This window comes from Coregonus clupeaformis, chromosome 14 (genome assembly GCF_020615455.1).
Source record: "Coregonus clupeaformis isolate EN_2021a chromosome 14, ASM2061545v1, whole genome shotgun sequence".
NCBI classification, from domain to species: Eukaryota; Metazoa; Chordata; class Actinopteri; order Salmoniformes; family Salmonidae; genus Coregonus; species Coregonus clupeaformis.
In genome coordinates this window covers 34459260-34485931 of record NC_059205.1, presented here as the reverse complement: position 1 = coordinate 34485931, position 26672 = coordinate 34459260, and the positions used below count along the sequence as shown (strand labels likewise).

The following is a 26672-nucleotide window of genomic DNA, read 5'->3' as shown; positions in this document are numbered from 1 at the left end:
CAATTGCCACGCTCCCTCAAAACATGAGACGTCTGTGGCATTGTGTTGTGTGAAAAAACTGCTCATTTGAGAGAATTTTCCCCAGCACAAGGTGCACATGTGTATTGATCATGCTATTTCATCAGCTTCTTGATATGCCACACCTGTCAGGTGGATGGATTATCTTGACAAAGGATAACATGCTCACTAACAGGGATGTAAACAGATTTGTGCACAACATTTTAGAGAAATAAGCTTGTTGTGTGTATGGAACATTTCTGGGATCTTTTATTTCAGCTCATGAAACCACCACTTTACATGTTGCGTTTATATTTTGGTTCAGTATATGTTCCGTTCCGTGGACATATGTCAAGTCAATCTGAAGCTTAAACCAGTGTGCAAACGATATAAGCACAGAGCTCACATCTGATTGGCCAGTAAGCCATCAATCATAGATGTAACAAGGTAGGTGTGATTTCCACTCATAACAATATCATACGTTTTGCAAATCGTTACATATTACATTTCTTAACATATTGTGCTAATTGCAATTCTTAACATATATGAATTGTAATTCGTAAGATACCACACAAAATGGATGAGGGACGTCCACGAATAAATACATACCATACGAAACGTAACATAGCCTACTAATTGGAGTGTCTCAGAGTTACATTTACTATGTTAAGTCTACCCCTGAGTCCAGGTTGGAGCACACCCTGAGTTTTATGGTGAAACAGCAAGCTCAGTCTCGGTGATGTCAATACAGCCGTAGATTGGCCTAATGCGTCGGTAGTGCGGCATACTTCCTGGTAAATGAACTAATTTCTTTGGAAGAATTTTGACTTAAAACTTCGTTTTCAGATAAAGACGTATGGCATATGCCACGCAATTTACCCCAACTCGGTCTTGCTCGTTAAAAAGAAAGAACTGAGCGTCATTAGTCTGAAAATGGGAAGCATGGTGATGGAGTCCAACAAGAAGGATAACTCTAAGAAAACCTCGAAGAAAAAGAGAATACTACGCATAAATATGCCAGTAAGTTCCTAAATTATATACGTTTGAGATCTATAGGTATTTGTTAATGTGGCATTGTGTCAAGAGCAGACTATCTGGGCGTTTATTATGACAGTGAGATTAATGTAGTAGGCAAGTGTGTATTTGAGTCACAATGTTGCAAAAGATATTGCAACTTTTAGGTATGCGCGGGTATCAGCGTTGTTACATCAATCCACATGGGTATATTTCCCAACTGACAGCATCTAGTCCTCACATTTGAAGTCATGTTTTTTTATATCCTTTTATTTTGTAATTACATCATAATCAAAAACAACACTGCTTTGGACAGGCATGATACACGTTTTTATTTAATTTCTTAACAGACCTGCATTGTTCTTTTCCATTCTTGCATGAACTGAAATATTAGAAACATAACAGGCTAATCAAGTCATTAATTAGCCTACTGTTTAATTTTTAACGTTCAAATGGAAGTTAGGAGTACGAGTCGGCTTGTGGGCAATAAGATATCTTGTTGTTTTTTACAAATGTGAAGAAAAAAAATAAAACAATATTTGTGAGAAGAGGAAGCTAGGCAAACAGCGGTGAGGAAACACACTACTATGGTCTCTGCTCTGCTCTTAACCACTAAATCATGATTCATTGTGTGTGCCCGCACCGTAACTAGGGCCAACACCGAGGAGAGAGAGAGAGAGTCATGATTAATTGGATTTCAAAGTATTATTCTGGTTTCTCTCACATCATGTTCTCTCCGCTATAGTTAACGAAGTTACTCGCATTGGCATCATATCAGCCTGGTTTAACCTGAAACAATGCTGAGCAGTGTTCAGTTTGGTTAAGGCAGGCTAGCATCATATGGGTTGTCTTTGGGTGCGTTCGTAAATGCATTCTGGTGTGCCAGAGTGGGGTCAGAGTGCATGCGGTCAGAGCGCGCCGTTTGATTACTCAGAGACAAAAATGTAGATTACTTCAATAGCTGACAATGATGATATATTGATGAACTATACTGAACAAAAATATAAACACAACATGTAAGGTGTTGGTCCCATGTATCATGAGCTGAAATGAAAGATCCCAGAAAATTTCCATATGCACAAAAAGCTATTTCTCTGAAGTTTTTTGCACACATTTGTTTACATCCCTGTTAGTTAGCATTTCTCCTTTGCCAAGCTAATCCATCAACCGGACAGGTATGGCATATCAAGAAGCTGATTAAACAGCATGATCATTACACCGGTGCACCTTGTGCTGGGGACAATAAAAGGCCACTCTAAAGTGTGAGAACAACCGGAAACACACCAGCCCAGGAACTCCACATCCGGCTTCTTCACCTGCGGGATTGTCTGAGACCAGTCACCCGGACAGCTGATGAAACTGTGGGTTTGCACAACCGAATAATTTTTGCACAAACTGTCAGAAACAGTTTCAGGGAAGCTCATCTGCATGCTCGTTGTCCTCACCAGGGTCTTTACCTGACTGCAGTTCGGCGTCGTAACCGACTTCAGTGGCAGATGGCGAGCGATTTGCTGATGTGAACAGAGTGCCCCATGGTGGCAGTGGGGTTATGGTATGGGCAGGAATAAGCTACGGACAACGAAGACAATTACATTTTGTCGATGGCAATTTGAATACACAGAGATAACGTGACGAGACCCTGAGGCCCATTGTCGTGCCATTCATCCGCCGCCATCACCTCATGTTTCAGCATGATAATGCATAGCACCATGTTGCAAGGATCTGTACACAATTCCTGGAAGCTGAAAATGTCCCAGTTCTTCCATGGCCTGCATACTCACCAGTCATGTCACCCATTGAGCATATTTTGGATGCTCTGGATCGGCGTGTACGACAGCGTGTTCCAGTTCCCACCAATATCCAGCAACTTCGCACAGCCATTGTTGGACAACATTACACAGGCCACAATCAACAACCTTATCAACTCTATGCGAAGGAGATGTGTTGCGCGGCATGAGACACATGGTGGTCACACCAGATACTAACTTGTTTTCTGATCCACCCCTAGGGCTGATGCGGTGACCGTATTATCGCCCCACTATAGGTTAGGCCTACTATATATATATATATATTTATTTATTTCTCAACTTTCCTAATATTAAGCACATTGCTTATATTTACAACAGGAGTATAGCCTACCTGGCGGGCATGAAAATGAACTACAGGAAAAGCATCCTCTATTCACTATTTAAGTGTATAGATTACATGTATTTTTTATTGCATGATAATGGTCCATTCTAAATCAAAACAAATGTCACGCAAAAAAATGAAAGGTCCTCTCACTGTCAACTGTGTTTATTTTCAGCAAACTTAACATAAATATTTGTATGAACATAACAAGATTCAACAACTGAGACATAAACTGAACAAGTTCCACAGACATGTGACTAACAGAAATGGAATAATGTGTCCCTGAACAAAGGGGGGGTCAAAATCAAAAGTAACATTCAGTATCTGGTGTGGCCACCAGCTGCATTAAGTATTGCAGTGCATCTCCTCCTCATGGACTGCACCAGAGTTGCCAGTTCTTGCTGTGAGATGTTACCCCACTCTTCCACCAAGGCACCTGCAAGTTCCCAGACATTTCTGGGGGGGAATGGCCCTCACCCTCACCCTCCAATCCAACAGGTCCCAGACGTGCTCAATGGGATTGAGATCCAGGCTCTATGCTGGCCATGGCAGAACACTGCTTGCAGGAAATCACGCACAGAACGAGCAGTATGGCTGGTGGCATTGTCATGCTGGAGGGTCATGTCAGGATGAGCCTGCAGGAAGGGTACCACATGAGGGAGGAAGATGTCTTCCCTGTAACGCACAGCATTGAGATTGCCTGCAATGACGACAAGCTCAGTCTGATGATTCTGTGACACACTGCCCCAGACCATGACGGACCCTCCACCTCCAAATTGATCCCGCTCCAGAGTACAGGCCTCTGTGTAACGCTCATTCCTTCGACGATAAACGCGAATCCGACCATCACCCCTGGTGAGACAAAACCGCGACTCTTCAGTGAAGAGCACTTTTAGCCAGTCCTGTCTGGTCCAGCGACGATGGGTTTGTGCCCATAGGTGACATTGTTGCCGGTGAGGACCTGCCTTACAACAGGACTACAAGCCCTCAGTCCAGCCTCTCTCAGCCTATTGCGGACAGTCTGAGCACTGATGGAGGGATTGTGCGTTCCTGGTGTAACTCGGGCAGTTGTTGTTGCCATCCTGTACCTGTCCCGCAGGTGTGATGTTTGGATGTACCGATCCTGTGCAGGTGTTGTTACACGTGGTCTGCCACTGCGAGGACGATCAGCTGCCCGTCCTGTCTCCCTGTAGCGCTGTCTCACAGTATGGACATTGCAATTTATTGCCTAAGGCACGTTCACGCAGATGAGCAGGGACCCTGGGCATCTTTCTTTTGGTGTTTTTCAGAGTCAGTAGAAAGGCCTCTTTAGTGTCCTAAGTTTTCATAACTGTGACCTTAATTGCCTACCGTCTGTAAGCTGTGAGTGTCTTAACGACCGTTCCACAGGTGCATGTTCATTAATTGTTTATGGTTCATTGAGCAAGCATGGGAAACAGTGTTTAAACCCTTTACAATGAAGAACTGTGAAGTTATTTTGATTTTTACAAATTATCTTTGAAAGACAGGGTCCTGAAAAAGGGACGTTTCTTTTTTTGCTGAGTTTATTATTTAGTATATGTAAAGACAAGATTAAATCTAGAATAGTCTGATGGGTGACAATATTAGTCTATCACTTGTGAATTATATATTATCACATGCCTTTTTAGTTTAAAAAACATAATCATATTTGCACACCTCATGTAGCCTAGCCCATAGGCCTATATGTTTTGATAAAGTTTGTATCACAACTAATGTGGGCAAATAACTTCTTAAAATTAAGCAAATTAATCCACTTTACAAGGGGTGTAGAGCCTAACTGGCATACCTAAGCAGCGCGTGAGTTTCAAGTTTGGGGAAGATAATTTTCACCACAAAAATGCACCTTTATAATAAAAGCATTACATGCATAATTGCATTTGCAGTCACTTTTGATAATGGTGTTTTCCGCTAATAGAACATTTGCGCTTATAGCCTACTACCATGTGTGCATTGCTGCGCTTATAATCTGAAGAAATAGCCTAATAGTTTATCAACATTTTAAGTTAAACTTTCTGATCTGTTGCGTCAGCCACATTGCGTAAAAAAGTTTATTTTTTATGCTAGTGGTTGGATTAATTTGGGATCTATCTATCTATCTGTCCCAGACTGTTTGGAATATTTATTTCTCGCACAGAATAGAATAGGTTGACTTTTGTACTATGGGGGATGTAAATGTAAATGTAAAATGTAGATTGACGTATGCTAGTGCTTTTGCTGTTTGTTAGGCCTACTCATCTTGTTGTCTTACGAAAAGTAAATGTAGACAGTTCTTCCAATATCTTCAATATGCACCTCTGAATTGGATAAGGACGCGCGCAGTTACGTCCCCGATGTGTTTGTCTTCACTTGTAGCCTGTGAGAGACCCAATCACCGTTGTGCCCGCAAAAGGCATGTTTTTTTTTAGGGTGCAGTACGGCCACACAAAGGGGACGCCGCCGTGAAATTCTAGGCATTATCAATTGCTTGTCAAATTGTGAATGAGTGACTGATGTAGTGTGTACAGCCTGCGCAAAAAAACTAAGCAGAGCTCATGCCTTTCAAGCAACTTTTTTCAAATCATCATTAGTTGCATCATTCAGCCTTGTATTATAAATCAAAACATATAGCCCAACATTTGTAGAACAACTAAAGTTACAGTACTAACTCTAAATTAAGCATATACAGTTGAAGTCGGAAGTTTACATACACTTAGGTTGGAGTCATTAAAACTTGTTTTTCAACCACTCCACATAATCAAATCAAATTTTATTTGCCACATGCGCCGAATACAACAGGTGTAGACATTACAGTGAAATGCTTACTTACAAGCCCTTAACCAACAATGCATTTTTTAAAGATAAAAAAAATAAAAGCAAATAACTAAACTAAAGAGCAGCAGTAAAAGAAAATAACAGTAGGGAGGCTATATACAGGGGGTTACCGGTGCAGAGTCAATGTGCGGGGGCACATGCTAGTCGAGGTAATTGAGGTAATATGTACATGTGGGTAGAGTTAGTGACTATGCATAAATAATAAACAGTGTAGCAGCAGCGTAAAAGAGGGGGGTGGGGGGCAGTGCAAATAGTCCGGTAGCAATGATTAGCTGTTCAGGAGTATTATGGCTTGGGGGTAGAATCTGTTGAGAAACCTTTTGGACCAAGACTTGGCGCTCCGGTACCGCTTGTCGTGCGGAAGTAGAGAGAACAGTCTATGACTAGGGTGGCTGGAGTCTTTGAAAATTGAGGGCCTTCCTCTGACACCGCCTGGTATAGAGGTCCTGGATAGCAGGAAGCTTGGCCCCAGTGATGTACTGGGCTGTACGCACTACCCTCTGTAGTGCCTTGCGGTCGGAGGCCGAGCAGTTGCCATACCAGGCGGTGATGCAACCAGTCAAGATGCTCTCGATGGTACAACTGTAGAACTTTTTGAGGATCTGAGGACCCATGCCAAATCTTTTCAGTCTCCTGAGGGGGAATAGGCTTTGTCGTGCCCTCTTCATTACTGTTTTGGTGTGTTTGGACCATGATAGTTCGTTGGTGATGTGGACACCAAGGAACTTGAAGCTCTCAACCTGTTCCACTACAGCCCTGTCGATGAGAATGGGGGCGTGCTCAGTCCTCTTCTTTTTTTTTCCCTGTAGTCCACAATCATCTCCTTTGTCTTGGTCACGTTGAGGGAGAGGTTGTTATCCTGGCACCACACGGCCAGGTCTCTGACCTCCTCCCTATAGGCTGTCTCATCGTTGTCGGTGATCAGGCCTACCACTGTTGTGTCATCAGCAAACTTAATGATGGTGTTGGAGTCGTGCCTGGCCATGCAGTCATGGGTGAACAGGGAGTACAGGAGGGGATTGAGCACGCACCCCTGAGGGGCCCCCGTGTTGAGGATCAGCATGGCAGATGTGTTGTTACCTACCCTTACCACCTGGGGGCGGCCCATCAGGAAGTCCAGGATCCAGTTGCAGATGGAGGTGTTTAGTTCCAGGATCCTTAGCTTAGTGATGAGCTTTGAGGGCACTATGGTGTTGAACGCTGAGCTGTAGTCAATGAACAGCATTCTCACGAAGGTGTTCCTCTTGTCCAGGTGGGAAAGGGCAGTGTGGAGTGCAATAGAGATTGCATCATCTGTGGATCTGTTGGGGCGGTATGCAAATTGGAGTGGGTCTAGGGTTTCTGGGATAATGGTGTTGACCAGCCTTTCAAAGCACTTCATGGCTACAGACGTGAGTGCTACGGGTCGGTAGTCATTTAGGAAAGTTATCTTGGTGTCCTTGGGCACAGGGACTATGGTGGTCTGCTTGAATCATGTTGGTATTACAGACTCAGTCAGGGACATGTTGAAAATGTCAGTGAAGACACTTGCCAGTTGGTCAGCACATGTTCGGAGTACACGTCCTGGTAATCCGTCTGGCCCTGCAGCCTTGTGAATGTTGACCAGCTTAAGTCTTACTCACATCGGCTACGGAGAGCGTGATCACATAGTCATCCGGAACAGCTGGTGCTCTCATGCATGCTTCAGTGTTGCTTGCCTCGAAGCGAGCATAGAAGTGATTTAGCTTGTCTGGTAGGCTTGTCACTGGGCAGCTCGCGGCTGTGCTTCCTTTTGTAGTCTAATAGTTTTAAATCCCTGCTACATCCGACGAGTGTCAGAGCCGGTGTATTACGATTCAATCTTAGTCCGGTATTGATGCTCTATGCCTGTTTGTTTGATTGTTCGTCGGAGGGCATAGCGGGATTTCTTTTATGCGTCCGGGTTAGAGTCCCGCTCCTTGAAAGCGGCAGCTCTACCTTTTTAGCTCAGTGCGGATGTTGCCTGTAATCCATGGCTTCTGGTTGGGGTATGTACGTACAGTCACTGTGGGGACAACGTCATCGATGCACTTATTGATGAAGCCAGTGACTGATGTGGTGTACTCCTCAATGCTATCTGAAGAATCCCGGAACATATTCCAGTCTGTGCTAGCATTTTTCCAACAATTGTTTACAGACAGATTATTTCACTTATAATTCACTGTATCACAATTCCAGTGGGTCAGAAGTTTACATACACTAAGTTGACTGTGCCTTTAAACAGCTTGGAAAATTCCAGAAAATGATGTCATGACTTTAGACGCTTCTGATAGGCTAATTGACATCATTTGAGGAGCAGGTAGCTTAGTGGTAAAGAGCGTAGTGCCAGAAAGGTCGCTGGTTCTAATCCCAGAGCCGACTAGGTGAAAAATCTGTCTGTGCCCTTGAGCAAGGCACTTAACCCTAATTGCTCATGTAAGTCGCTCTGGATAAGAGCTAAATGACTATTAAAAAAAATTGGAGGTGTACCTGTGGCTGCATTTCAAGGCCTAGCTTCAAACTCAGTGCCTCTTTGCTTGACATCATTGGAAAATCAAAAGAAATCAGCCAAGACCTCAGAAAATAAAATGGTAGACTTCCACAAGTCTGGTTCATCCTTGGGAGCAATTTCCAAACGCCTGAAAGTACCACGTTAATCTGTACAAACAATAGTATGCAAGTATAAACACCATGGGACCACACAGCCGTCATACCGCTCAGGAAGGAGGCGCGTTCTGTCTCCTAGAGATGAACGTACTTTGGTGCGAAAAGTGCAAATCAATCCCAGAACAACAGCAAAGGACCTTGCGAAGATGCTGTAGGAAACGGGTACAAAAGTATCTATATCCACAGTAAAACGAGTCCTATATCGACATAACCTGAAAGGCTGCTCAGCAAGGAAGAAGCCACTGCTCCAAAACCGCCATAGAAAAGCCAGACTACAGTTTTCAACTGCACATGGGGACAAAGAACATACTTTTTGGAGAAATGTCCTCTGGTCTGATGAAACAAAAATAGAACTGTTTGGCCATAATGACCACCGTTATGTTTGGAGGTAAAAGGGAGATGCTTGCAAGCCTAAGAACACCATCCCAACCGTGAAGCACGGAGGTGGCAGCATCATGCTGTGGGGGTGCTTTGCTGCAGGAGGGACTGGTGCACTTCACAAAATAGATGGCATCATAAGGAATAAAAATTATGTGGATATATTGAAGCAACATCTCAAGACATCAGTCAGGAAGTTAAAGCTTGGTCGCAGATGGGTCTGCCAAATGGACAATGACCCCAAGCATACTAGTTGTGGCAAAATGGCTTAAGGACAACAAAGTCAAGGTATTGGAGTGGCCATCACAAAGCCCTGACCTCAATCCTATAGAATATGTGTGCGCAGAACTGAAAATGCGTGTGCGAGCAAGGAGGCCTACAAACCTGACTCAGTTACACCAGCTCTTTCAGGAGGAATGGGCCAAAATTCACCCAACTTATTGTGGGAAGCTTGTGGAAGGCTACCCGAAACATTTGACCCAAGTTAAACAACTTAAAGGCAACGCTACCAAATACTAATTGAGTGCATGTAAACTTCTGACCCACTGGGAATGTGATGAAATAAATAAAAGCTTAAATAAATCATTCTCTCTACTATTATTCTGACATTTTACATTCTTAAAATAAAGTGGTGATCCTAACTGACCTAAGACAGGGAATTTTACTAGGATTAAATGTCAGGAATTGTGAAAAACTGAGTTTAAATGTATTTGGCTAAGGTGTATGTAAACTTCCAACTGTAGGAATACCTATTTTTTTGTTAACTGCTCCACACAAAGTAGCCGCATGTTCTTTTTCTATTTTATTCAGCTTTGTTATTTTATATTCTTCATACTTTAAACTAATGCCACGGAATTCTAAGCAAATCTTGTCTGCTAAATGAACTAGTGTAGCACACAGCCTTTTGGCATAGCCAGATCAGGACCTAACATAAGGACGACTCAGAGTATGCTATTCTGTTCTTCTGAAATAGACTACACGCTATCTTACATGGATTTTTAATACTTTTTTAAATGTAGATGTTCCAAAGGTCTGCGTAAGTGGCTTGTAGGCTATGTGTAGAAGCCAGGAGATGCTGAATGTGTTTATCTTTAACGGTCAATTACCGTGAGACCGACAGTTATTGCTTGTCAATCACCGGCTGACTACATTTTGTGACCACCACAGCCCTATCCACGCCCCTACCTTTTTGAAAAGGTATCTGTGACCAACAGATGCATATCTGTATTCATGTGAAATCCATAGATTAGGCCTTAATTTATTTATTTAAATTGACTGATTTCTTTATATGAACTTTAACTCAGTAAAATCTTTCATTGTTGCATTTACAGTGCATTCGGAAAGTATTCAGACCCCTTCACTTTTTCCACCTTTTTGTTACTTTACAGCCTTATTCTAAAATTGATTAAAAAGCGCTTAGGACCTCAGACTAGGGCAGAGGTTCACCTTCCAACAGGACAAGGACCCTAAGCACACAGCCAAGACAACGCAGGAGTGGCTTCGGGACAAGTCTCTGAATGTCCTTGAGTGAGCCAGCCAGAGCCCAGACTTGAACCCGATCGAACTCTCTGGCGATACCTGAAAATAGCTGTGCAGCAACGCACCCCATCCAACCTGACAGAGCGTGAGAGGATCTGCATAGAAGAATGGGAGAAACACCTTTAAATACAGGTGTGCCAAGCTTGTAGCATCATACCCAAGAAGACTCGGGGCTATAATCTCTGCCAAAGTAATTGTTTAAATGTGATTTCATTTTTATTTTTTTGCAAATGTTTCTACAAACCTGTTTTTGCGTTGTCATTATTGGGTATTGTGTGTAGATTGATGAAGAAAAAAACTATTTAATCAATTTTAGAATAAGGCTGTAACGTAACAAAGTGGCAAAAGTCTGTGTGTGTGTATATGTATATTTTTGTTCAATTAATTATTTAAGCTTGCATTTTCTATGTCAAGGCAATGTCCCTCAAAATCTGCAGAGCATGTTATTGTTGGTGCTGGGTGCATGTTGCTGCAGCTCATGTAGGTATTCTTTGGATGGCATCCATCATTGGAGCAGTCCCATGCCCTCCCAGGAGTAATCTATCAATGAAAAAATACCTCTAGACATGTGTATACACATCTGCTTTTCCATGCAATTACAATGGTTTATTGCTACGAAATATTACCTTTTCACCTGTGAAACCTGATGATTGGCTTGGATGCTCTACACTATTATACAATATACAGTGGGGGAAAAAAGTATTTAGTCAGCCACCAATTGTGCAAGTTCTCCCACTTAAAAAGATGAGAGAGGCCTGTAATTTTCATCATAGGTACACGTCAACTATGACAGACAAATTGAGATTTTTTTTCTCCAGAAAATCACATTTTTTATGAATTTATTTGCAAATTATGGTGGAAAATAAGTATTTGGTCACCTACAAACAAGCAAGATTTCTGGCTCTCACAGACCTGTAACTTCTTCTTTAAGAGGCTCCTCTGTCCTCCACTCGTTACCTGTATTAATGGCACCTGTTTGAACTTATCAGTATAAAAGACACCTGTCCACAACCTCAAACAGTCACACTCCAAACTCCACTATGGCCTAGACCAAAGAGCTGTCAAAGGACACCAGAAACGAAATTGTAGACCTGCACCAGGCTGGGAAGACTGAATCTGCAATAGGTAAGCAGCTTGGTTTGAAGAAATCAACTTTGGGAGCAATTATTAGGAAATGGAAGACATACAAGACCACTGATAATCTCCCTCAATCTGGGGCTCCACGCAAGATCTCACCCAGTGGGGTCAAAATGATCACAAGAACGGTGAGCAAAAATCCCAGAACCACACGGGGGGACCTAGTGAATGACCTGCAGAGAGCTGGGACCAAAGTAACAAAGCCTACCATCAGTAACACACTACGCCGCCAGGGACTCAAATCCTCCAGTGCCAGACGTTTCCCCCTGCTTAAGCCAGTACATGTCCAGGCCCGTCTGAAGTTTGCTAGAGTGCATTTGGATGATCCAGAAGAGGATTGGGAGAATGTCATATGGTCAGATGAAACCAAAATAGAACTTTTTGGTAAAAACTCAACTCGTCGTGTTTGGAGGACAAAGAATGCTGAGTTGCATCCAAAGAACACCATACCTACTGTGAAGCATGGGGGTGGAAACATCATGCTTTGGGTCTGTTTTTTTGCAAAGGGACCAGGACGACTGATCCGTGTAAAGGAAAGAATGAATGGGGCCATGTATCGTGAGATTTTGAGTGAAAACCTCCTTCCATCAGCAAGGGCATTGAAGATGAAACGTGGCTGGGTCTTTCAGCATGACAATGATCCCAAACACACCGCCCGGGCAATGAAGGAGTGGCTTCGTAAGAAGCATTTCAAGGTCCTGGAGTGGCCTAGCCAGTCTCCAGATCTCAACCACATAGAAAATCTTTGGAGGGAGTTGAAAGTCTGTGTTGCCCAGCGACAGCCCCAAAACATCACTGCTCTAGAGGAGATCTGCATGGAGGAATGGGCCAAAATACCAGCAACAGTGTGTGAAAACCTTGTGAAGACTTACAGAAAACGTTTGACCTGTGTCATTGCCAACAAAGGGTATATAACAAAGTATTGAGAAACTTTTGTTATTGACCAAATACTTATTTTCCACCATAATTTGCTAATAAATTCATTAAAAATCCTACAATGTGATTTTCTGGAGAAAAAAAATCTCATTTTGTCTGTCATAGTTGACGCGTACCTATGATGAAAATTACAGGCCTCTCTCATCTTTTTAAGTGGGAGAACTTGCACAATTGGTGGCTGACTAAATACTTTTTCCCCCACTGTATAATAGTGTAGAGCATACTGGACTACTTGGCGCCGACGAAGATGGCGGCCTCGCGACTAGCTCTTAGGAAACTTTGCGGTATTATTATTTTTTAATGTATTATTTTTTACATTATTAGCTCAATGTTTTGTATCATTACATACAGCCTGGAGAAACTATTGGATATCAGAGCGGCGGTAACTCACCAGCATTACGACCAGGAATACGACTTTCCCGAAGCAGATCCTTTGTTTATTCTCCCCAGGGTAACTGAACTGATTCCAGCGGCTGACCCAAAACATCGCCAGCGGAGGAGAGGCACTCGGAGCGGCCTGCTGGTTCGACTTAGGAGGCGCGCACACCACCCACCGCTTCCAAGTATACTACTCGCTAATGTTCAGTCTTTGGATAACAAGGTCGACGAGCTCAGGGCAAGGATTTTTTTCCAGAGAGACATCAGGGCCTGTAACATACTATGTTTCACGGAAACATGGCTCTCTGGGGATGTTCTGTCGAAATCGGTCCAGCCAGATGGGTTCTCAGTTCATCGCGCAGACAGGAATAAATATCTCTCCGGGAAGCAGAAGGGCGAGGTGTGTGTTTTTCATGATTAACGACTCATGGTGTAATTGTAGTAACATACAGGAACTCAAGTCCTTTTGTTCACCCGACCTAGAATACCTCGCAATCTAATGCTGACCGTATTATCTCCCAAGATAATTTTCTTTGGTTTTAGTGACTGCCGTGTATATCCCCCCCAAGCCGATACCACGACAGCCCTCAAAGAACTTCACTGGACTTTATGCAAACTGGAAACCACATATCCTGAGGCTGCATTTATTGTAGCCGGGGATTTTAACAAAGCAAATTTGAGGACTAGGCTGCCGAAGTTCTATCAACATATAGACTGTTGTACTGCTAAAATCCTCGACCATTGCTATTCGAACTTCCGGGATGGTTATATGGCCCTCCCCCGCCCTCCTTTCGGCAAATCTGACCACGACTCCATTTTGCTCCTCCCTTCCTATAGGCAGAAACTCAAACAGGAAGTACCCGTGCTAAGGGCTATTCAATGCTGGTCTGATCAATCGGAATCCACGCTTCAAGATTGTTTTGATCACGCGGACTGGGATATGTTCCGGGTAGCTTGCGAATACACTGAAACGGTGACTGAGTTTATCAGGAAGTGTATAGGTGATGTTGTGCCCACTGTGACTATTAAAACCTACCCTAACCAGAAACCGTGGATAGATGGCAGCATTCGCGCAAAACTGAAAGCGCGAACCACTGCATTTAACCAAGGCAAGGTGACTGGATATATGGTAGAATACAAACAGTGTAGCTGCTCACTCCGCAAGGCAATTAAACTGGCAAAACATCAGTATAGACACAACGTGGTGTCGCAATTCAACGGCTCAGACACGAGATGTATGTGGCAGGGTCTACAGACAATCACGGATTACAAAGGGAAAACCAGCCACGTCGCCAACACGGGCGTCTCACTTCCAGACAAGCTAAACACCTTCGCCCGCTTTGAGGATAACACAGTGCCACTGATGAGGCCCGCTACCAAGGACTGTGGCCTCTCCTTCTCCGTGGCCGACGTGAGTAAGACATTTAAACATGTTAACCCCCGCAAGGCTGCCGGCCCAGACTTCATTCCTAGCCGCGTCCTCAGAGCATGCGCAGACCAGCTGGCTGGTGTGTTTATGGACATATTCAATCTCTCCCTTTCCTAGTCTGCTGTCCCCACATGCTTCAAGATGGCCACCATTGTTCCTGTACCCAAGAAAGCAAAGGTAACTGAACTAAATGACTATCGCCCAGTAGCACTCACCTCTGTCATCATGAAGTGCTTTGAGAGACTAATCAAGGATTATATCACCTCTACCTTACCTGTCACCCTAGACCCACTTCAATTTGCTTACCTCCCCAATAGATCCACAGACGATGCAATCGCCATCAAACTGCACACTTTCCTATCCCATCTGGATAAGAGGAATACCTATGTAAGAATGCTGTTCATTGACTATAGCTCAGCATTCAACACCATAGTACCCTCTAAGCTCATCATTAAGCTCGAGGCCCTGGGTCTGAACCCCGCCCTGTGCAACTGGGTCCTGGACTTCCTGACGTGCCACCCCCAGGTGGTGAAGGTAGGAAACAACATCTCTACTTCGCTGATCCTCAACACTGGGGCCACACAAGGGTGCGTGCTCAGCCCCCTCCTGTACTCCCTGTTCACCCATGACTGCGTGGCCAAGCACGCCTCCAACTCAATCATCAAGTGTGCAGACAACACAACAGTAGTAGGCTTGATTACCAACAATGACGAGACAGCCTACAGGGAGTAGGTGAGGGCTCTGGGAGTGTGGTGCCAGGAAAATAACCTCTCACTCAACATCAACAAAACAAAGGAGATGATCGTGGACTTCAGGAAACAGCAGAGGGTGCACTCCCCTATCCACATCGACGGGACTGCAGTGGAGAAGGTGGAAAGCTTCAAGTTCCTTGGCGTACACATCACTGACAAACTGAATTGGTCCACCCACGCAGACAGTGTGGTGAAGAAGGCGCAACAGAGCCTCTTCAACCTCAGGAGGCTGAAGAAATGTGGCTTGGCACCTAAAACCCTCACAAACTTTTACAGATGCACAATTGAGAGCATCCTGTCGGGCTGTATCACCTCCTGGTATGGCAACTGCACCGCCCGCAACCGCAGGGCTCTCCAGAGGGGGGTGCGGTCTGCCGAACGCATTACCGGGGGCAAACTACCCGCCCTCCAGGACACCTACAGCACCCAATGTCACAGGAAGGCCAAAAAGATCATCAAGGACATCAACTACCCGAGCCACTGCCTGTTCACCCCGCTATCATCCAGAAGTCGAGGTCAGTACAGGTGCATCAAAGTTGTGACCGAGAGAATGAAAAACAGCTTCTATCTCAAGGCCATCAGACTGTTAAATAGTCATCACTAGCACATTAGAGGCTGCTGCTGCCTATTGAAATCACTGGCTACTTTAAGAAATTGAACACTAGTGACTTTAATAATGTTTACATATCTTGCATTGCTGTATTCTATATACGCTGTATTCTATAATATTCTACTGTATCTTAGTCCATGCCGCTCTGTCATTGCTTGTCCATATATGGATATATTCTTAAATTCCTTTCCTTACTTAGATTTGTGTGTATTGGGTATATGTTGTGAAATTGTTAGATATTACTTGTTAGATATTACTGCACTGTCGGAGCTAGAAGCACAAGCATTTCGCAACACCAGCGATAACATCTGCTAAACACGTGTATGTGACAAATACAATTTGATTTGATTTATAGGGATTGGATGAAGCTCAGTGTTAAATTCAAATCACCCTACCATCATATCTAAGCCAATATGATACTAAATAAACTTGATTGAAGCTACACAACACACTCCCTGCCTCTCGTCATGAGCTGTCCATCCATTACTGAGAACCACATACCGGATTTTTAACAGGGTTGTTAGCATTAGGGCCACCTTTCAGACTGAATACGTTTGTTGGGGCAACAGTTTTGATTACATTTGATAATTTATCGCTTTCACATGCTAATTTCTGTCCATTAAGAACCAACGATGTGCTACCTTTTTGTAGCATTTCTGACAATGCTAACGTCTTTTTTTTTTGCCGAAGCTCAGAGTTTTTAAACTGGTCGGTTGCTCGGCAACAACACCGCTGCTTGCACCAGTCTGCCAGTCATAAGAATTGAATGCTAACAAACCTAGGCTACTGTAGATAGCTAGGTAGCTATTTGGTGGTATTCAAGCTGAGGTTAATCAATAAATGCATACAGATATTTTGATTATCTAGGTAGTTAGCTAACATTCTAGAGGATTAACACAGTGTCAAGTTACTTTTCAGTGTGTTCCCAGAAAATCTGAAGTTGCCATCCAAAAGTAAAAAGTAGTCAGAGGGTGCGGGTGCTGCACACGGTGCACCCAGGTAAAACAAAATCAGAATCATTGAGGGGGTCAGTTAATATCGCCCGGGTGCCTGTGTAGGCGTTTTTTGCACCGGCTGAAAGTCGATTGCATTCGATTTGGAACCGGGCTGCCTCCCAGGCGTGAGCCAGGTGCCCCGCTCTGTCCGACGGTGAAGTTGGCTCAAAACAAGTGATGTTATTAAGCATGTGTATTAAAGAGTAGGATTTGTGTTTATACATGCAAAAGTGATTGCTTTTGATAAAAACGCTTTATCTGCCTTCCCTCCCCGCTTTCGCCCGAAGACGTGACAGGCCATAGCCCGTTGTATCCCGGGCCAGATTAATTGAACCCGCTCTCTGCTTGCTTAAATTGTGCACCATGCTGTGCACAGTCAAAATAAAATGATATGCTTGCTAACTTGGTTAGCTATGTGATTTAAATTAGTATTTTTCAACAAGTCAACTGTTTTAGACTTATTTTAACCAAGCAAGAGAAATAAATGTTCAATCAGTACTGAGTGAATGAACAAAATCACTTCCAGAATGTTCATCTAAATGCTCTGTCGAAATCAACTTTTTAGGAACAGGGTTCGTAGTGTAATGGTTAGTTTCCTTCTGTGGATTTGAAGATTGTGGGTTCGCCTCCCGGAGGATACATTTTGACCATTATTTTGTTTTGACAGCCCACTCCCGACAAACACACACACACACTTATTTTAATTTATTAGGTGTCTCTTAAAAGAGCCTTTGGGTTCGTGGAGTGGCAGGCAAGAGGCAGTGAGTGTGGTGGTGTGTACTACTGCGTGCGTTTTTCTAGAACGGAGGCGAGACCAGCTCTCAGACTCAAGGAAGTGGTCATTGCCCTCATCCGTGAGATGTACGCCACAGTGCTTTATGGCAGAGTGGCGGATTGTGGGCATTTGCCTGTCACGGAGAAATTAAAGCTGGCCCATGTGGAGCTGACAAACAACTTATGCCAATTCAAATGCATACACATGGTGCTTTGCACTCTATCAATACTTAAAATGTACTGTAGCTACTGTAGTAGGTCAAAGCTGTGTGCTGGAAAACCTTGGTAGAGCATGGGTGTAATAGGCATTGTGATGCTCATGTGAATTTCCTTTCTTTTTTTGGCTTCAGACCAATGCATACTTCTCACTTAACTTAGATTTTTGTTTTGAATACAGTGCAGTATGGGGAAACCCAATCCTTGCTATGAGGAAGAATGCAAGGTAAATGTATTTCCTGGTCATGTCATGCCCCAGTAGTGGTTTAACATGTTTCTCCTCATTCAGAGGTTAACGTCTTGCCGGAAGCAGATTTTCAAATGATTGAACCTAAAGCTGTAAATTACAGTAAATGGGTGTAACATCGATAGTACATTTTTCTTGTTAAAATTGGCTAAAATGTTGACTACACTTAACTTATTGACAAGACGTATTGATAATGGTGTTGAGAAATAAATGCTGCATGTCATAACATGCCAGTTTGTTATTCTGAGGCATGTCCTGAATGTTAAGTGATCAGCCTTTTAGTATTATCTTATTGACAGTTTGACACCAAGCCTTCCCTGTCTGTCTGCAGGACCTTAGTGCTTTTACCTCCCCCATACTGGATGCTGAGTCTGGTGGCTCGGACAAGGATGGCTCTCCTAAGGTAAATTGTCTTCTCTTCATACTCGTGTTTACACACAATGACTAACAGCGTTGTGTTTCTCACCTTTACCTTTCATTTTTATAGTTTTAAGTTATCTAAGCAACATGTTTGGACACAGGCAGTGAGACAGTCAGACAATCATTGTTCCGGAGCCCTCTGCTGACAATCACCTGTGAAAATGGATCTCACATGACCGTGAGTTTGTAGATGTCATGGTAGAGGTCCCTCTGTACATATGAAGATTGCTCTGCAGAAGCTCAGGGTTATACCGAAAGATCAGACCGAATAGGATGAATGCAAGGTAATCATTTACATTTTATCAAATTAAATCACATTTTATTAATCTCATGCTTTGTAAACAACAGGAGTAGACTAACAGTGAAATGCTTACTTACAGGCCCTTCCCAACAATGCAGAGAGAAATTAAATAGAGAAATAAAATAAAAAAGTAATAACACTTAATAATAAATACACAATGAGTAACGCTAACTTGCCTATATACACGGGGTACCAGTAACAAGTCAATTTGCAGGGTTACGAGGTAATTGAGGTAGATACAGTGCATTCAGAAAGTATTCAGACCCCTTGACTTTTTCCATATTTTGTTACGTTACAGCCTTATTCTAAAATTGATTAAATTTAAGTTTTTCCTCATCAATCTACACACAATACCCCATAATAACTCAGCGAGAACAGGTTTTTAGACATTTTAACAAATACCTTTTATTTACGTAAGTATTCAGACCCTTTGCTATGAGACTCGAAATTGAGCTCCGGTGCATCCTGTTTCCATTGATCATCCGTGAGATGTTTCTACAGCTTGATTGGTATCCACCTGTGGTAAATTCAATTGTTTGGACATGATTTGGAAAGGCACACACCTGTCTATATAAGGTCCCACAGTTGACAGTGCATTTTCAGAGCTCCGAGACAGGATTGTGTCGAGGCACAGATCTGGGGAAGGGTAACAAAAGCGTTGAATGTTCCCAAGAACACAGTGGCCTCCATCATTCTTAAATGGAAGTAGTTTAGAACCACCAAGACTCTTCCTAGAGCTGGAACTCCAGAGTTCCTTTGTGGAGATGGGAGAACGTTCCAGAAGGACAACCATCTCTGCAGCACTCCACCAATCAGGCCTTTATGGTAGAGTGGCCAGACGGAAGCCACTCCTCAGTAAAAGGCACATGACAGCCCGCTTGGAGTTAGCTAAAAGGCACCTAAAGACTTGCAGACCATGAGAAAGAAGATTCTCTGGTCTGATGAAACCAAGATTGAACTCTTTGGCCTGAATGCCAAGCGTCACGTCTGGAGGAAACCTGACACCATCCCTACGGTAAAGTATGGTGGTGGCAACATCATGCTGTGGTGATGTTTTTCATCGGCAGGGACAGGGAGAATAGTCAGGATCGAGGGAAAGATGAACAGAGCAAAGTACAGCGAGATCCTTGATGAAAACCTGCTCCAGAGTGCTCAGGACCTCAGAAGAAGACTCAAGGCTGTAATCTCTGCCAAAGGTGCTTCAACAAAGTGCTGAGTAAAGGGTCTGAATACTTATGTAAATGTGATATTTCAGTTTTTTATTTTTAATACATTTGCAAAAATTTCTAAAAACCTGTTTTTGCTTTGTCGTTATGGGGTATTGTGTGTAGATTGATGGGAAAAAATGATTTAATAAATTTTTGAATAAGGCTGTAACGTAACAAAATGTGGAAAAAGTAAAGGGGTCTGAATACTTTCTGAATGCACTGTATGTACACTACCGTTCAAATGTTTGGGGTCACTTAGAAATGTCCTTGTTTTCCATGAAAACATACATGAAATGAGTTTGAATAGGAAATATAGCAAAATGCATATGAAATGTAGTCATTGACAAGGTTAGAAATAATGATTTTTAATAGAAATAATAATTGTGTCCTTCAAACTTTGCTTTCGTTAAAGAATCCTCCATTTGCAGCAATTACAGCCTTGCAGACCTTTGGCATTCTAGTTGTCAATTAGTTGAGGTAATCTGAAGAGATTTTACCCCATGCTTCCTGAAGCAGCTCCCACAAGTTGGATTGGCTTGATGGGCACTTCTTACGTACCATACGGTCAAGCTGCTCCCACAACAGCTCAATAGGGTTGAGTTCCAGTGACTGTGCTGGCCACTCCATTATAGACAGAATACCAGCTGACTGCTTCTTCCCTAAATAGTTATTGCATAGTTTGGAGCTCTGCTTTGGGTCATTGCCCTGTTGTAGGAGGAAATTGGCTCCAATCAAGCACCGTCCACAGGGTATGGCATGGCATGGCAAAATGGAGTGATAGCCTTCCTTCTACGAGATCCCTTTTACCCTGTACAAATCTCCCACTTTACCACCACCAAAGCACCCCCAGACCATCACATTGCCTCCACCATGCTTGACAGATGGCATCAAGCACTCCTCCAGCATCTTTTCATTTGGTCTGTGTCTCACAAATGTTCTTCTTAGTGATCCGAACACCTCAAACTTCGATTAGTCTGTCCATAACACTTTTTTCCAATCTTCCTCTGTCCAGTGTCTGTGTTCCTTTGGCCATCTTAAAGTTTTCAGCTGTTCTAACATAATTGCAAAAGGGTTTTCTAATGATCAGTTAGCCTTTGAAAATGATAAACTTGGATTAGAAAACACAACGTGCCATTGGAACACAGGACTGATGGCTGCTGATAATGGGCCTATGTAGATATTCCATTAAAAATCAGCCGTTTCAAGCTACAATAGCCATTTACAACATTAACAATGTCTACACTGTATTTCTGATCAATTTTGATATTTTAATGGACAAAAAATTGCTTTTCTTTCGAAAACAAGGACATTTCTAAGTGACCCCAAACTTTTGAGCAGTTGTGTATGTATAACTATGAATAATGTGACTAGGCAACAGGATATATAATGAACAGTAGCAGGAGCGTATGTGATGAGTCAAACAGAAAGTTTGTGCAAAAAGGGTCAATGCAGATAGTCCGGATAGCTATTTGGTTAGCTATTTAACTAAATATTTAGCTTTGGGGTAGAAGCTGTTCAGGGTCTTGTTGGTTCCAGACTTGGTGCATCGGTACCACTTGCCATGCGGTTGAAGAGAGAACAGTCTATGACAGGGTGTTTGACTTATTTAAAATAGTAGAAAGTATGATAAGTATCAAAGACTATCAGAGATTTTTAGACAACTTCTTGGTTGTGCAAGCTCTGGCTATATTTGGCTCCTTTGGTTTTGAGTTTGGCAGTGATTTGGTTTTACCTCTCCTTTTTACAAAACATTTTTTTTCTATCATGCTTTTTCTACCAACTCCTTAGACTGCCTCATTGCACTTCCCCACCCACAGTCTCCAGACATGGTAGGATCAAATACAGGAAATTGATCCCTGCAAAGCAAGCTTCCTCTTTTCTCTCTGTCTTTACATTGTCTGAGTCAGTTTTTAAGTCCTTTCACTTGTTATTTTCCCGACAACCTCAGTCTTTTCTCTGAATCGTTAAGATTTGATTCCTTCTTGAGATTTGATTGTTCTCTTTTTTTCAACTGTCCAGAGTATATTGTATGTAGTGAATGAACCACCTGTCTTTCCTCGTGTTTTGAATGAGCTGATAGATCTACTGATAAAACTCTCCAAGCTGACTCGCTTGCCTAAACACGCTCTTTCGCAAGAAGCTGCTGCTAAATGAATAAAGGGGTAACACTGTAATGTGATAGCTCTGATTACACATGGTTTCATATCTCACACAAAGAGAAGTGGCTACACCCAAGCCATGAACATCTCTCCTACAGATGGTGATATCAAGCCTTAGAAATTCCATTCAGGTTCTAATGCAGAATACATCCAACAAAGATACATTTTCATTTTATGCCGACGCTGGCGTTGTGGTTTCTTTGATGACTGTAGTGCAGAAAGCCTCTGTCTTAGTATTTCCTGGTGTCATCCACCTGACACATTGTAAATGAAATTCCCTCCCATCTCTTTTCTTCTATCTCAGGGAGAGGTCTGCTGCCACTCTGCCAGCCTAACTAAAGGACTATTTGTGAGGGGTGGTGCTGCCTGTGTCAGCCAACCATCTAGTCCTATGTCTGCCCCTGCCCACTCCCAGTCTCGGACCAGTCCGGGCTCATCCAGAACCATCTTCCCCTACCCCTCCGCCCACCAGGAACGCTCACCTCCCAAGTCACCCTGCCGCCTCAGCTTCAGTTGTATCTTCCGCTCTTCGTCCAACTCTAGCATCAAGCTCTTCTCTAGGACCAGGAAAGGTAATACAAAGAAATGTATTTCAAAGAGCCGACTGTGGTTTCCTGTATTTACATGCTGAAAAACCTCAAGACATGAAGTTATCAGCATTATTTTGACCTTAGACTTTGATTCTGACAGAATTATCTATAACTGAATTATGTGCAGATGCGCTGTTGTAATAATATGGAATAAATAGCATGGCAAACACAGGTAGCGGTTCAAAAGAAAATGGTCATAACACTAAAACCCTATAGTCACAGCACATTAGTGCTAAAAAGCCCTGCAAGAGCTGTAGGTGGCAGCAGACCCCTCCTGGAAAGCAAACACAGTGCAAGCATCACCATCTCATTGCCTTGTCCTGAGAGCTCAGTGACCCATCATGACCAAGAGTATTCTGGGTCTTAAGCTTAGAGAGGGCCATACTGTATTATTAGAGGACTAGACAGATGGCCTTCCTTCCTTGTTTAGACTCGTATCATCATTGTCACTGTCAACAACTTATTCTTGGGGTAAAAATATAGAAAGTGACAGAAACAAATAGGACTTGATTTTGACTTTGATTTCTGGCTTTCATGGATGCCAGAAAGCAAGCATGTCAGATTGAGTTAATGTACTGTGCTGCTGGCCTCTGGGATTCATTCAACTAGAGTCCAAGCACATTCTTTCTAGCTAATGTTCATAGAATTTTCATTATAAGGACAAAATTACATTGTTATACAGTGGTGTGAAAAAGTGTTTGCCCCCTTCCTGATTTGTTATTTGTTTGCATGTTTGTCACACTTAAATGTTTGAGGTCATCAAACAAATTGTAATATTAGTCAAAGATAACACAAGTAAACACAACATGCAGTTTTGAAATGAAGGTTGTTATTATTAAGGGAAAACAAAATCCAAACCTACATGGCCCTGTGTGAAAAAGTGTTTGCCCCCCCTGTTATAACACAACTCAACTGTGGTTTATCACACCTGAGTTCAATTTCTCTAGCCACACCCAGGCCTGATTACTGCCACACCTGTTCTCTATCAAGGAATCACTTAAATAGGACCTGCCTGACAAAGTGAAGTAGACCGAAAGATCCTCAAAAGCTAGACATCATGCCGAGATCCAAAGAAATTCAGGAACAAATGAGAAAGAAAGTAATTGAGATCCATCAGTCTGGAAAAGGTTATAAAGCCATTTCTAATGCTTTGGGACTCCAGCGAACCACAGTGAGAGCCATTATCCACAAATGGCGAAAACATGGAACAGTGGTGAACCTTCCCAGGAGTGGCCGGCCGACCAAAATTACCCCAAGAGCGCAGCGACGACTCATCCAAGAGGTCACAAAAGACCCCACAACAACATCCAAAGAGCTGCAGGCCTCACTTGCCTCAGTTAAGGTCAGTGTTCATGACTCCACCATAAGAAAGAAACTGGGCCAAAATGGCTTCCTTGTTAGAGTTCCAAGAAAACCACTGCTGAGCAAAAAGAACATTAAGGCTCGTCTCATTTTTGCCAGAAAACATCTTGATGATCCCCAAGACCTTTGGGAAAAAACTCTGTGGACTGACGAGACAAAAGTTGAACTTTTTGGAAGGTGTGTGTCCCATTACATCTGGCGTAAAAGTAACACCGCATTTCAGAAAAAGAACATCATACCAACAGTAAAATATGGTGGTGGTAGTGTGATGGTCTGGGCCTGTTTTGCTGCTTCAGGACCTGGAAGACTTGCTGTGATAAATGGAACCATGAATTCTGCTGTCTACCAAAAAATCCTGACAGAGAATGTCCGGCCGTCTGTTCGTGACCCAAGCTGAAGCGAACTTGGGTTCTACAGCAGGACAATGATCCAAAACACACCAGCAAGTCCACCTCTGAATGGCTGAAGAAAAACAAAATGAAGACTTTGGAGTGGCCTAGTCAAAGTCCTGACCTGAATCCTATTGAGATGCTGTGGCATGACCTTTAAAAAGGCAGTTCATGCTCGAAAACCCTCCAATGTGGCTGAATTACAACAATTCTGCAAAGATGTTTGGGCCAAAATTCCTCCACAGCGCTGTAAAAGACTCATTTCAAGTTATCGCAAACGCTTGATTGCAGTTGTTGCTGCTAAGGGTGGCCCAACCAGTTATTAGGTTGTAGGGGGCAATCACTTTTTCACACAGGGCCATGTGGGTTTGGATTTTGTTTTCCCTTAATAATAATAACAACCTTCATTTCAAAACTGCATTTTGTGTTTACTTGTTATCTTTGACTAATATTTAAATTAGTTTGATCTGAAACATTTAAGTGTGACAAACATGCAAACAAATAACAAATCAGGAAGGGGGCAAACACTTTTTCACACCACTGTAATTACAAAATTACATACAGAGTCAAGAACACAACACTGGTAGTAATTTTGCTTAGTATTTACTCCTTAAAACACAATTTAGAACAGCCTTATAACAACCAAATGAAATGGCAGCTAAGAAGTTGGTTACACTTTCATGACTATTTATAATGTTACGACAGCGTTATGTAGCCTTTAGAGGTTTCACGTAAAGTATTACGTACCTAAGAATTATGGTTTGGAAGTAATTTGTTGAGTGTTAGAAGGTAACTTCCTTGCCTTGCCAGAGAGCAGAGTTAACCGAAGGAGTTTTAAAGTGCAAATCTACTGTATTTCAACCCCATTTTCATTATTTCCAGCACAATACCAGTGTCTACAGTGGCTTCAGAAAGTATTCATATCCCTTGACTTATTACAGCCTGAATTCAAAATTGATTTAAAATTTGTTTTTTTTTCTCACCCATCATGACACAATACCCCATAAGAACAAATGCAAATGTTTTAAATTAAATACAGAAATATCTAATTTACGTACAGTCAAAAGTTTGGACACACCTACTCATTCAAGGGTTTTTATTTGTTATTATTTTCTACATTGTAGAATAATAGTGAAGACATCAAAACTATGAAATAACACATGGAATCATGTAATAACCAAAACAGTGTTAAACAAATCAAAATATATTTTATATTATTCAAAGTAGCAACCCTTTGCCTTGATGACAGCTTTGCACACTCTTGGCATTCTCTCAACCAGCTTCACCTGGAATGCTTTTCCAACAGTCTTGAAGGAGTTCCCACATACAGTGGGGAAAAAAAGTATTTAGTCAGCCACCAATTGTGCAAGTTCTCCCACTTAAAAAGATGAGAGAGGCCTGTAATTTTCATCATAGGTACACGTCAACTATGACAGACAAAATGAGAAAAGAAAAACCAGAAAATCACATTGTAGGATTTTTAATGAATTTATTAGCAAATTATGGTGGAAAATAAATATTTGGTCAATAACAAAAGTTTCTCAATACTTTGTTATATACCCTTTGTTGGCAATGACACAGGTCAAACGTTTTCTGTAAGTCTTCACAAGGTTTTCACACACTGTTGCTGGTATTTTGGCCCATTCCTCCATGCAGATCTCCTCTAGAGCAGTGATGTTTTGGGGCTGTCGCTGGGCAACACAGACTTTCAACTCCCTCCAAAGATTTTCTATGTGGTTGAGATCTGGAGACTGGCTAGGCCACTCCAGGACCTTGAAATGCTTCTTACGAAGCCACTCCTTCGTTGCCCGGGCGGTGTGTTTGGGATCATTGTCATGCTGAAAGACCCAGCCACGTTTCATCTTCTATGCCCTTGCTGATGGAAGGAGGTTTTCACTCAAAATCTCACGATACATGGCCCCATTCATTCTTTCCTTTACACGGATCAGTCGTCCTGGTCCCTTTGCAGAAAAACAGCCCCAAAGCATGATGTTTTCACCCCCATGCTTCACAGTAGGTATGGTGTTCTTTGGATGCAACTCAGCATTTTTTGTCCTCCAAACACGACGAGTTGAGTTTTTACCAAAAAGTTATATTTTGGTTTCATCTGACCATATGACATTTTCCCAATCCTCTTCTGGATGCACTCTAGCAAACTTCAGACGGGCCTGGACATGTACTGGCTTAAGCAGGGGGACACGTCTAGCACTGCAGG

The 26672-nt window shown here is 42.6% G+C and overlaps 1 protein-coding gene across 2 annotated transcripts in view; it reads left to right on the top strand.

Annotated features, from left to right (window-relative positions):
* The first annotated feature begins 741 nt into the window (after positions 1 to 741).
* LOC121580982 (5'-AMP-activated protein kinase subunit gamma-2) overlaps positions 742 to 26672 on the top strand; it is a 73154-nt gene continuing 47223 nt past the window's right edge. Inside the window, exons 1-3 of one of the 2 annotated variants that reach the window (XM_041896238.2) lie at positions 742 to 1017; positions 18360 to 18431; positions 22421 to 22688. In XM_041896238.2, coding sequence (XP_041752172.1) covers positions 931 to 1017; positions 18360 to 18431; positions 22421 to 22688 — 427 coding nt within the window. In that variant the 5' untranslated portion in view covers positions 742 to 930. The remainder of the gene's footprint in view (positions 1018 to 18359; positions 18432 to 22420; positions 22689 to 26672) is intronic. The other variant, XM_041896237.2, reaches the window with a different exon arrangement.